Source organism: Aquarana catesbeiana, linkage group LG01 (genome assembly GCF_042186555.1).
Source record: "Aquarana catesbeiana isolate 2022-GZ linkage group LG01, ASM4218655v1, whole genome shotgun sequence".
In the NCBI taxonomy this organism is placed as follows: Eukaryota; Metazoa; Chordata; class Amphibia; order Anura; family Ranidae; genus Aquarana; species Aquarana catesbeiana.
In genome coordinates, this window is record NC_133324.1 from 721,054,945 (window position 1) to 721,068,169 (window position 13,225).

Genomic DNA, 13,225 nt, shown 5'->3' on the forward strand with positions numbered 1-13,225 from the left:
TTGACCCATACCACCAACCTAAACATGGTTGGTGACCAAGTACACTCCTTCATGAAAACAGTATTTCCAGATGGCCGTGGCCTCTTTCAGCAGGATAATATGCCCTGCCATACTACAAAAAAAAAATAGTTCAAGAATGGTTTGAGGAACACAGTCTTGACTTCGCCTCCAAATTCTCCAGATCTCAATCCATTCATGATGTGGGATGTGCTGGAAAAACCAAGCCTGATCCATGGAGGCCCCACTTCGTAACCTACAGGACTTAAAGGATCTGTTACTGAGGACTTGGTGCCAGATAGCACAGCATGACTTAAGAGGTTTAGTGGCATCCATGACTTGACAGGTCAGGGCTATTTTGGCAGCAAAAAGGAAAACCTACTCAATCAGAAGCGATTGGTGTTAAGATTATGGCTGATCAGGGATTATGAACAATAATTGAACCCATACGTCCAATGTGCAACTATAAGCAAAGAGCAGAGTCTCATAGCAGCCATTCTTATTACAAGTCACTGTGGACAGATGGCTTACTATACTGTGCACTACCATAAAAAAAAGTTAATCTGGATGGAAAAGTATAATGCCCCGTACACACGATCGGAAATTCCCCCAGCAAAAGTCCGATGTGAGCTTTTGGTCGGAAATTCCAACTATGTGTATGCTCCATCAGACTTTTGCTGGCGGAATTTCCGCCAGCAAAAGATTGAGAGCAGGTTCTCTATTTTTCGGTTGGAAAAAGTTCCGATCGTCTGTACAAATTCGACACACAAAATTCTTACGCATGCTCGGAAACAATGAGACGCATGCTCGGAAGCATTGAACTTCATTTTCTTGGCTCGTCGTACTGTTGTAGGTCACTGCATTCTTGACGGTCGAAAGTTCAGAGAACTTGTGTGACAGTGTGTATGCAAGCCAAGCTTGAGCGGAATACCGTCGGAAAAACCATCCAAGTTTTTTCCAACAGAAAATCCGCTCGTGTGTACAGGGCATAACAGCAATGCCTGGATAGCAGTAATGTCTTTAGTTCAGAATTAGAGATAAGTGTACATGTTTGTATAGTTCACATTTTCATTGGGAAATAAACAAGTGTCATTGACCAGAGAAGCAGCCAATGGGAGAAGTTACAAACTGGGAAGGAGTCATTTACTCCATAGACCTGTGCCATCTGAAAGCAGCCAAACTTTTCCGGGTACTGATGTCACTTTATTGTCATGCTGTCAGATGCCTGTGAAAAAGGGAAGTGTTCATTGGTCATAGCTCTAGAGTACAAAAATCACATGCAGACCATATTGCAACACTTCTTTATGCAAAATACTCCGAAGTGTAAGAAAGCTCCACTATTTAGTCATTTTAGAAAAACCAAGATTCAGGTTTCCTGTAATTTAAGTTAGCCAATAAAAATTACAAGGTATTACATTTAACCCCTTCATAACCACGGTCAAAACAAACTCCCACACCCAATTTGCAACTTTGACATTGCATTAGTAGAACTGTATATATCATTGTAACTACTTCAATAATTCTGGGTGAATTATACCTTGCCTTTTCAGGACAGACTGGGCTTTCATTTGGTGGCAAATGTTAATGGACATTTCCTGATTTTATATTATGAAAAGAAATAAACACACACACACACACACACACACACACACACACACACACACACACACACACACAAAAACTTGCAAAATAAGTTCTCCTACTCCTGGTGATCACAGCAATGCCACATATGTGTGTGGTATTTGTTCTTTGTATGACCAAGAAACAATAGTATGCATTTTTTTTTTCTTACCCAAAACATGCGGCCATTGACATACTGCCATTAACTAACTGACATCCTGCCACTAAATGACAGTTACACTGACCCCAACTGCCACTGATACCTATTGTACATTGACACTAACACTAACTAAATTAGATCATGCACTGAACTATTCTCCCCCCCACATTTTTTTTTCCTTTCCTGCTATAGAACTAGTCTGTTTCTACTATTCAGTCATTGTTAAAGCCAATCAGGGGCAATCACAGCAACCGAGTCCCGATTGCTAGTTCGCAACCCGGGGCTGTCACAGACAGCCTGGTCTATTTGCTGGGTGCGCGCTCCCAGCACAAACACTAGGACACATATGCGGCTCCCAGATTTAAAGCCCAGTTCCTGGACGCCGCATATGTGTTACATGGTTGTGAAGGGGTTAAAATAGTTGTAAACCCTTACTTTTACCTAGTGAAGCGAGTAGCCTCAGGTCATACACATGAAACAAATCCCGTTACATCAGGGCTGGTGCAAGGATTTTTGACACCCTAGGCGAAACCTCATTTTGCTGCCCCCTTGGCTCCACCCCTGACTCCACCCCCTTTGCCCTGCCCTTGTAACATGTGGCCTACCTGACACATACACAGACCCGCCTACCTGACACATACACAGACCCGCCTACCTGACACATACACAGACCCACCTACCTGACACATACACTGGCTCACCTACCTGACATACACTGGCTCACCTGACTCCTATTTCCTGCATTACTTAAACACACTTCTCGATGTAGATGAGGAGGATCCATCCTCCTCCTTACCTCTGCACTACAGCGACCATCACACCAGGGATCTCCATAGTGCTGGGCGGGCAGTATTGATAAGGTGTTCCCTGCCAGCGCCGCCATCCAGCCACTCCATGGTGTCAGCGCAGGCTGGGAGGTCAGCTAACAGATGGTGCACCTCTCGATGCTCTGATCTCCACCGAGCCCCGCCCCTCCGCCCCTGCACACACAGACACACGGCGTCGCAGCAGAGGGACACGCTGGAGCAAAGGAGTCCCGGAGCGGCGCTGTGTGAGGAGATGTGACAGCGGGCGCTCAGCGGGACATTGGCGGCACGCAATAGATGTTTTCCCGGGACAGCGGGCCGGCACTGAACAGGGGCCAGCTAACACACGCCTGGGGACAGACGCAGACAGAGGCCATGGCTGCGCCCTAGGGGGTAGTGCGCCCTAGGCGGCTGCCTACTTCGCCTAGTGGTAGCACCGGCCCTGCGCTACATAAGCTGTTCCTGTTTATCTGCAGTCTTCTCTTCTCTACAGCCCTTTAGCCTGGGCTCACACTAAAGCGACGCGGGAATCAGCGCGATTACAGCTCCGATTCCCACATCGCATCTCTCCCGCAGGCAGTTCACACTGCCTGCTGCGAACCGCTGTGGGTGTCAATACAATGTTAATGACATCCCCATATCAGTTCACAGAGCAAACTGTAGATTTGGACAGGAATCAGTCCGATTCAAGTGCGGGGGGAAAAAAAAAAAAAAAAAAAAAAGTCCCTGCATCTTTCTTATGTATATACAACTGTATGGCTGAACTCACATTGCACAGACATCGCATGGGATCGGCACAGCAGTGGGGGTGTGAATCCCAGGCAATGTCTCTGTTCTCTAGTGTAAACCCAGGCACAAAGTCCATAATTTACGCAGCTTGTCTGAGCTTCCAGAAAACAAGGGTTGGGGAGCTGCAGTTACACTGCAGAGCTCATTGATTGCTGATTGGAGGGATGGGACACAACCCCTTTTATATATAGCACACAGGAACAGAGCTGAGGCTGTCAACCACAGGCAGTGTGCTGGAGCTCCTCCCCATCACCTTTGTTTACCTCTCGGTCTCAGGAAAACTTGTCAGAAGTGACTCGTGCAGATCACAAAAGGAACTAGGCAGCATACAGATATGAAACTCTGGACTGAGACAAGTACACACTATAGAGGGATATGCTTTGTTCATATTGTAGGTCTGAAATTTTACAACCACTAACTTTAGAGGTAAAAACACAATAGGAATTATTTTTTCGTTTTCTACTTCAAGGGCTTGGTCAAACCACATGCATTGGGCTGCACTGGTCAACACAGTTTCAACGAACAAACAAGGCAAAAATGCCTGGTTTTGCATTGACACAGTTCACACCAACATGCTGCAGAATTGTATTGCAATTCAATGCAGCAACGGTTAAAAGGAAAGTAATGCGAATAGTTGGGATTAAAACTGTAGGGCATGCAAAAATGCATGAAGGTATACATCCCCATTGCACGTCAATGCATATGGAACCAATGTGTGCGCTGTGGTGTGAACCTACCAATAAGAGCAATTCCAGGCAAAGCAGTAAAATGTGATAAAATGTCAAGGTTCACTCAATTTACCTTTCACCGGATGTAGCATTACAATGCAGGAACCTAAAGAGAACGCCACATACCTTTCTGGCGCACCATGAGTGCATTGGATTCTGAGGTTCTTTAATACGCCATTTTTGACAGTTACTGATAGGGTTGACCAGATTTTCCTGAACTACAAAACTCCCATCCCTCTCCCAAACTGCACACCATAAGGGGTAGGTGTTCTATAGTTCAAGGGATGGGGGTGAGCTGTTTAGATTGCTTATGTAACAGGAAGAGTACACAGTTCAGTCGTGAATTTCTGACAGGATCAACAAGAATTTTGGTCACTCACTTGTTAAGTGATCATTGAATTAATGCAAAGGGTCATTTGTGTTCATACTTACATAATGTGCCTATAAATGACATTCTAGCAATTCCATGTATACATGTGATCCTAGCTGTATGATCCATGCCATGATAGATTACAAATCTGATATGATAGAACTGTACTCAGGCTAGGCGAGGTAGGGGTGACAAACCAGTAAGATACAGTAAGCAAGCTGGCGATAGATATATAGAAGTGAAAAAACCCTCCACACACTGACCATGTGTAAAAGGGTAGGTACCCACAAACAAGGCAATTTAAACAGGACATAAGTCCAGAGGATAACCTGAAATCAAGCATGGTCATGTCCACATATGGTCAATTACGTCACCCAGGAGACCCTACTTTTGGTTATAACAGCTGTCATCCATTGACTGACATGGGCCTACTTTGCTGGATAACATGATTTGTGATAGATGTACACCGCGGGACATTTTAAGTAGAGGACTTGTCAAAAATTACGTAAGACTTTAATTTAATCTTTATATTATGTATACCTTAATGCATTAGGTGCTCAACCTGTTGCCCTCCAATTGTTGCAGAACTACAAGTCCCATAAGGCACTGCAAGACTGACAGTTACAGGCATTACTCCCAAAGGCAGAGGCAAGATGGGGCACCCATGCCTTACTGATTCACATGGGGGTAGGAGATATTGGTATCTGGGTGCCCCCTTATTGTTAACCACTTCAATACCAGTCACTTATACACCTTCCTGCCCAAGCCAAATTTTCAGCGGTCGCAATTTGAATGACAATTGCACGGTCATGCTACACTGTACCCAAACAAATGTTATCATTTTGTTCGCACAAATAGAAAATTTTGAAAAAAAAAAAATTGTTTCTCTTAAAATTTTTTGTAAATAAGTATGTCTTCTTCAATGATGGGCACCGATATGGCTGCACTGACCGGCACCGATGAGGTGGCACTGATGTGCTGATAGGCAGCACTGATGGGTGGCATTGCTGGGCATCACTGATTTTTATTCGTTCTATAATGGTGCCAGTCAGTGCCCATTTGTGGGCACTGATTGGAATATGTGGGCATAAGTTGGCACAAGTGGATGGCCATGGAGGATGTACCTGGCCATCCACATGTTAGGGGTTTCCCTGGTGGTCCAGTGTGGGCATCCAAGGGGGGGGCTGCACTAACAATCAGCGCAAACCCCCCGTCAGGAGAGCCGCCGATCGGCTCTCCTCCACTCGCGTCTGCCAGACGCGAGCGAGGAAAAGCCGATCAATGGCTCTTCCGGTTTACATCATGATCAGCCGTGATTGGATACGGCTGAACACGAAGATCGGTGTAGCGGTGTGTCAGAGCGACACACCGCACCACCGATCGCCGAGATGCGCGCCCCCACAGGCGCGCGGCGGCTGTTATTCTGCTGGATGTCATATGACGCCCAGTCAGGATAACAGAACCACTACCCAGCCATCATTCTGCTATAGGCCGGGGCGGGAAGAAGTTAAAGAGGGATTCCAGATTCTGATAAGCCCCCTACCCACAGACCCCCACAACCGCCAGGCCGTGGCTGTGGGGAAGAAAAAAAAAAAAAAAACTTGTCGTTATCAACATAGTGGTTCAGGAAGTGGGGGCGCATGTTTCTCATCCCCAATCCCTTTCAAATGGATGGTGTGGATTTTTTGGGTGGGAACTTCGCACTGTTTTTATGCCCTGTATTGGGTTCACGCTGTTTTTATTCTTGTATGGGTTTAGCCATTAAAATCTATAGCAGGATCTGAAGAATTTGGAGGCGGACCTCACTTTTTTTTTTTTTTATAGTGGGCAAGGTCCTCCTTAAAATATATACCAGTAGTGAAGAGCCTAGTAAGAATAAGGAGGGGGCCCATGTCAGTTTTTTTTCCCTTGCGGGGGTTCCCCATTAACATCTATATCAGACCATCTAGAATTAGGGCTCTTTCACACAGGGCGGATCAGTGATGACCTGCCCCATGAACATCCGCTTGCTCAGAGGGGATCGCTCCACCGATATCCGCTGAGCAGGAAGATGACAGGTCTGTCTCTGCACACCGTGCAGCGATGGACCTGTCAGAGCGCCGCTCTCCCCTATGGGGGGAAATCGGATGATGACGGACCGTAGAGTCTGTCATCACCTGATCCGAAAACTTATGGAAAAGTAGGGTTTTCCTCCGTTACACTTTTCGGATCGGAGCGGGTCGGATGTCAGCGGACATGTCACCGCTGACATCCGATGCTCCATAGGGATACATGCATGTCCGTTTTTCATCCGAAAACGGAAGGATGAAAAACGGACATACGGATCGTCAGTGTGAAAGAGCCCAAGGGTTTGGTATAGATGAAGGGAATTAATCCCTAGCCGTTTGTTTAGTAACAGAAATAGAAGCAGTTAACAGCTCACAATCTTCTTTCTTTCTTTAGAGCATGGGTCTCCAATCTTTATAATCAAAGGTAAAATTTACTGTCCTCCAGACTTTAGGTGGCCTGGACTGTGGTCAGTGGGAATAGAAAATGCCCATTGTTAGTAATCAATGTCCCATCATTGGTTATAGTGGGAGGAATAGTGTCCCTTCAATGGTGTCAGTGGGGGAAATAGTGCCCCATCATTGATATCACTGGGAGGAATGGTGCCGCATCATTGGCATCAGTGAGAGGAAGAGTGCCTTGTATCAGTAGGAGAAATAGTGCCCCAACAGCTGGATAGTGACAAGCAAAGGGCTGCATCAGGCTGCAGTTGGAGACTACTGCTTTAGAGCAACAAGAACAGAGTCCATTCACAGAGAAATAGACTAAGCTCTTCAGAACACCAGCCAACGTTCCCTTTAGGCAAACACATAGCTGACTCTTTTCTCCAGCGATACCAGCTAAATTTACCTAACACCAGTGGCAGTGCATCCATAAGGGCGCACGGGCCCCCCCCCCCCCTCCAGCCACCCCCTCTATGACCAATGGATAGATTTATGCATAGCATGAATATCTATGGTCGCCACTGCCACTCCTCAATTACAGCGACGGGCGGCGTTTTTGAAGCACCTAATTAGAGCCATAGGCATCAAAAAAGGTGACCTGCGGGCATCCAGTGTGTTAGGAAAGTGAATATTCATTTGCTGTTCTAACACTGAACCGCCTCTCCGCCAATAAGGTGCTGGGGTCTGTTACCCGTCACCTGATAGGCATTCAATCACAGCGCCTGTCGTTTCAGCCAATCAGGAGGAGAGGACACCGCTAGGCGCCATCACCCACTGCCCCGCCTAGACAGGGTAAGTGCCGAGCAGACAGTGAGTGTACAGGGGGGGGTTTCACAGTGGCGGCGTTCGATAGGGCTCAGCGGCTGCATTCAATTGAGCACGAGCTGCCACTGCCTAACACAATACTGTAATTACAGCCACGCTGGTTACAGTGAAGCAAGCTAAACAAAAAAAAAAAAACCACACACCACACCCAGTTCCACTAAATACAGTGGGGCAGATTTACTAAAACTGGAGCACTCAGAATCTGGTGCAGCTGTGCATGGTAGCCAGTTTCTAAAATTTGGCTTGTTCAATTAAGGTTTGACAATAAAACCTGGAAGGTGATTGGTTTTCATGCATAGTTGCCCCAGATTTGGCACTCTTCAGTTTTAGAAAAAAAACCCAGCCAGCATTAAATCTAAACGAATCCTAGCACCTATCTAGGGGGGTGCTACATAAAGATATTATTAAAAACAAAACAAAACCAAAACAAAACAAAAAAGGAATCATTAATAGCTCACTTGGTTTAAAAGAATAGTGCATAGAATAAGAAAGAAAAAAAAAAAAACAAAAAAAAACACCTGTCAATCCCTGCTATCTGCTCTGCAGCCCCTGTGCTCACTGGAGCACCAGGCTGTGGAGGGTGCAGGAGCGGTTGGTTCAGAGGCTGGATCAGCTGCGGATCAGGCATCTGGGTAGAGCTGCACGACAAATCGCTATCGCAATCTTTTCCCCCTTGCAATCTTGACAAAAAGTATTTTCCCAATTTTTTCTATGCAGAGAATTCTCTGCTCTGCTGAAGCAGAAAAAAAAAAAAAAAACCACACACACACACACACACACACACAGTCTGCCAAGTATCACAACATTCTTCAGCAGTGGAACCAAGTATAAACATTGTAAGGATTTGTCCTTTAGATGAAAGGAATACACTTCAGTGTGTAAATGAGGGAAGTTTAACCACTTAAACAATAAACCTTTTTCTTACATTTGCTGGTTTCAAGTTAAAATTATTATTTTTGCTAGAAAATTACTTAGAACTCCCAAACATTATATATATTTTATTTTTAGCAGAGACCCTAGGGATTAAAATGGTGGTTGTTGCAATATTTTATGTCACACTGTATTTGTGCAGCAGTTTTGGGAAAAAAAAAAAAAAAATACACTTTAATGAATTTAAAGAAAACACTAAAGTTAGCCCAATTTTTTTGTTTGATGTGAAAGAATTTACGTCGCAAGAATCATGATCTTTATTCTAAGGTGTGGCTCTGTGATGTCTGGGTCACAAGGTGTAGAACCAAATGGACTCCTGTGGCCCAAAGGGAAAGTAGGGCCAAAAAAGAGCTTTTTCATTGCGATTTAGTGAATTGTTGACTCAGAACAAGTATGTAGGTCAGGGTCCATTTGCTTGTTTTGGATCAGTGACTTAATGATTAGTAAAGGATATGAATGACAACCCTAGATTTGGCTCCCTTTGCGTTCTGAGGTCATGACCTTTTTACATGTAGCCATAGATGCACTCTAGGTATTTAATGGACTTTCATTTACACATTAGTAGGATGTGGCCATGTTCACATATATAAAAAGCAGAAGGTGCAATAAGCGCAAAAATATGAATATATAAAAAGAAAACAACCCCCCTCATATGCAAGCTGAACACTAAATAGAATTTTTCACAAAAATCCAAAATATCAAATGTTATAGCAGAGGTGAGAGTAGATAATAAGACCGGAGGTGGAGGGACTGTCACCCAATGTGGATTTTATCAGCACTGGTGAAGGTTTTCTGGGACTTGCTGTTCATCAACTCTCTGGACTTTCTCTCATTCTACTGAAAATTACTTTCTGGGACTTGTTGTTAATCAACGCTTTGGAAGTTTCGTTTGCGCTGCACTTATACCTTGCTATAACATGTTCACATATAGCTTTAATGACTTAACCATGGACACAGTTTTCTCAAAATCAATTCCCAACTGGCCATTGCCCCAGTTGGATAATGATCAGATGATAAAATCAGCGTTGCGCTAAGCCTTGTTATCATGAACAATGCCTTCTTCACGCTCTCTTAAATGTTTCTGTGAAGAAGCATACAAAAAGAGTCAAACTGCTACATTGCGCAAAGCATTTAAGAATTTTTTTTTTTAAACAAAGAAATAATTCTTCTAACCGGGATCTTTGCAGTGAAGAATATTATTACTGGTCAAAGTGTAAATACAGTATCCTCCGCAGCAGTAAGTGGCTGCAGAGAGGCTGCAGGAGATAAGAAACACTGAAATGCAGCCAAGGATGGGAAAAAAGGTGAAAATGTAATAAAAAAAACAAGAAACAAAAACAAACACCACCACAAATACACACACACACACACACAGAGTTTATGATGATTGGTGTTTTAGCAAACTAAAGGTCATCTACGTCAGGAGAAATCAGCATGTGTAATAAAAATAGAGATGTCCCTATATATAGGGTGGCATGGCAAAGCTAGTTCTAACCAATTTAGAACATTCAGTTTTGAATAATAAAAACTGCTAAGACTGAGGATATTACCCACTAAAAGACAATGACAATGGCTGACACAATAAGACCCATAATGCTGTGAGAAGCGTGCGTAGTGAAAACAGCAAATACTGCTCCATTCACCTAAATAATGAGCAGCTCAGCCCTCCCCTGTATTCTCCCAGGAAGTGACGCCGGGCCTAGCCAGCCATGGAGCCTGGAATTGTGAACGAGAGCCCACAGCTCCAGACAGAGAACCTGGACAGAGCTGGTAAACAAAGGATCAGCTTGTCACATAAAAACAATGTTCTATCCTGCACCAAAACATGTGCGGTGTCATTTTATATAGACACCTATCTTTTCTAGATAAAAGCCACACACAAGAAACGCCTGCAGGGAACTAAATATTGTGTGTGTACACTAATATAAATATATAGATCTCTGTTCAGACATATCTGACTATTGGCGATTACATTGGCCAGCTCTCTGGGCACCATGTCTGATACACTTGAAAGCTTTTTCCCATAGAATTTTCTTGGCTTTATTTTTTTTTTAAAAAAGGTTGCCATGTTTTTCCCCAACCCCCTTCAATTGCTGAGGCTTGGGACCGACATGCAGAATGTGATAATGTTTACAGGCAATTCGTTCACACGTATTAGGGCCAATTTAGACAGGAGCCAATTAATATACAAGCATGCCTTTAGGTTCATTTCACACCTGAGTGTAGTAATTTACTAGCTTTTTTCAGGGTTTTTTTGTTTGTTTGTTTGTTTTTTTTTTTTTGTTTTTTTTTTTAAGCGTTTTTTGCAACTTTTTACAAGCATATTACAAGTATTTTAGAAGTGTATTACAAGCGTTTTACAGCTTCAGATGTTTATTGATTATGCACTAGGGAGCGGAGACAGAGGAAATTAGGGGTGGAGAGCTGCAATTTGAGCAGAAGACGAGCGACAAAAACGCTCAAGTCAGACGTTTCTAATAATCATATCTACAGTATAGGGCCAAAAACGCTTGTAATCTGCCAAAAAGAAGCTCATGTACTTTTCTGAGTGATAGGCGTTTTGCTTCAGGCGATAAAAACGCTCAGATGTGAACAGGGGCCATTGAAATGAATGTGATTTGGCTTGTTGAGCGTTTTAGAGCTACAAGCTGAAAGTTGCTCAGGTGTGAACGGGGGGCTTAAGGCTGCATTCGCACTTCAGCGTTTTGAATCGCAGGCAGATTGCCGCCATTCTGCCTGCAATTTGAAAGCGCCGATGTGTGAATGATAAATTGCGGAACTTGCAATTGAGATGGTGTTCATTTAAATGACACCTAAAATCGCGGTGAGAGTCAGGTCTGGCGCGATAAATCACGCTGCAATCGCAGGAAGCATGTCGCCCAAAAGCAGCTCCTGAACTTTTTTTGGGCTACACGCTTCCCGCGATGCGGGTTGCCGTGCGATTTATCGCGGCAGACCCACACTGTGATTTTAGGTGTCATTCAAATGAATGGCATCTCAATGTGAGTCCCACAATTTGTCACACATCGGCGCTTTCAAAATCGCAGGCAGAAAACGCAGCAAATCTGCCCGCAAATCAAAACACTGAAGGCAGCCTTTGACCCCAGACACACTATACAACTTTTGTTGTCCAATTTCCTTTAGATTTACCAAAATCATGCAGTGCAAGGGCCTGCCTGGTTGCATACAAATTGAAACTCTTAAGGTTTGACTTCATTATATGGTTCAGTATATGGAAAAATCTACAGAAAATTGTATAGGGTGTATCCAGCTTTAGAGTGTAGGAGGAAACTGGAGTACCCAGAGGAAACCCACACTAAAAAAAACACAGGGAGAACATGCAAACTCCATGCAGATAGAGCCCTGGCTGAGATATGAACCAAGGATCCCATTGCTGCAATGGTAAACAATAAGTATTTGATTATATATAATAATTTTAGTAACAAAAATGTATATAGTGTGTAACGTCCTTACCGGCCAGCCCCCCTCCTCCTCTGGTCCCATGACCCTTCCTCCTCTGCAGTATAAAATAAGGATTGGCCCTCTCGGTGATCCATAGGGCGTTCGCCAGCAGCACTTCTTCTGGATGGACCCACATTGTCAGGGACAGACAGATCTCCTATGTTATGCTCCTTGGGAGAATTCCATACAGCACAGAGGACAGAAGCAGCAGAGTCACAGCAGAGGATGGAGTTCACAGATCAGAAGCTGCATCCCATTTGACCCCAAACCATAACAAGCTCTGAGTCCAGGCTGAGCTCCAGGACACCATGGAGGGGAGGAGGTCCAGACACCTCTGTCAGCACATCCTGGGACTTGCACTTACAAGATCCAGCCAGCAGACTGCTCTGTCATCATCAGCAGATTTTTGTTTGTTTTTCCCAATAGTTGTGCTATTTTATCAGATGGGCTCACATAATGAATGACAGCTGTGACATCTGAAATGTCAAGATGGTGACAGCTATGTCAGGGATAAGCTGGCGCTGATCACCGATCCAGGGAGGGCATCCATCCAGTCTTCCAGATCCAGTACAGGCAGCAGAGGATGGTGGGCACCAGCAGGCAGACAATCAGTGGCAGCAAGGGCTGTGATCAGTGCAGGGGTGCCCTGTCCATGGTACCACCGCCAGCATAACAATGTATTAAGAGCAGAGAAGCAGCTCAGCGATCAGAGAGGATTGCACGAATGAAAAAGGGAGGAGGAGAGAGGAGACAAGAGGCAGAGCCAAGCTGAGACTAATGACATCAACATGTGAACCACAAGGGACTGACAGGCAGGAGGCAGAGCCAATACAGCAAGATTATGTGCCTGAGCAATGCTACACTACACCTGTACACTCATTCACAGGACTGTCATAAACGGCTGAATCAGAGGAATGTTACAGGACATACAGTACATGGCACAATACAAAAAAAAAAAAAAAAAAAAAAGGATATACGTACAGCTAGGAGGCATTAACATAACCCACAGTGCCCCTTTTCAGACTTGCATTGTATACCCCTAATGTGCC

At 44.4% G+C, this 13,225-nt stretch overlaps 1 protein-coding gene across 2 annotated transcripts in view; it reads right to left on the reverse strand.

Moving 5' to 3' along the window:
• TBC1D9 (TBC1 domain family member 9) overlaps positions 1–12,935 on the reverse strand; it is a 119,514-nt gene extending 106,579 nt beyond the window's left edge. The window contains exon 1 of one of the 2 annotated variants that reach the window (XM_073604161.1): positions 12,189–12,935. In XM_073604161.1, coding sequence (XP_073460262.1) covers positions 12,189–12,312 — 124 coding nt within the window. In that variant the 5' untranslated portion in view covers positions 12,313–12,935. The remainder of the gene's footprint in view (positions 1–12,188) is intronic. The other variant, XM_073604153.1, reaches the window with a different exon arrangement.
• Between the last annotated feature and the right edge of the window lie 290 nt (positions 12,936–13,225).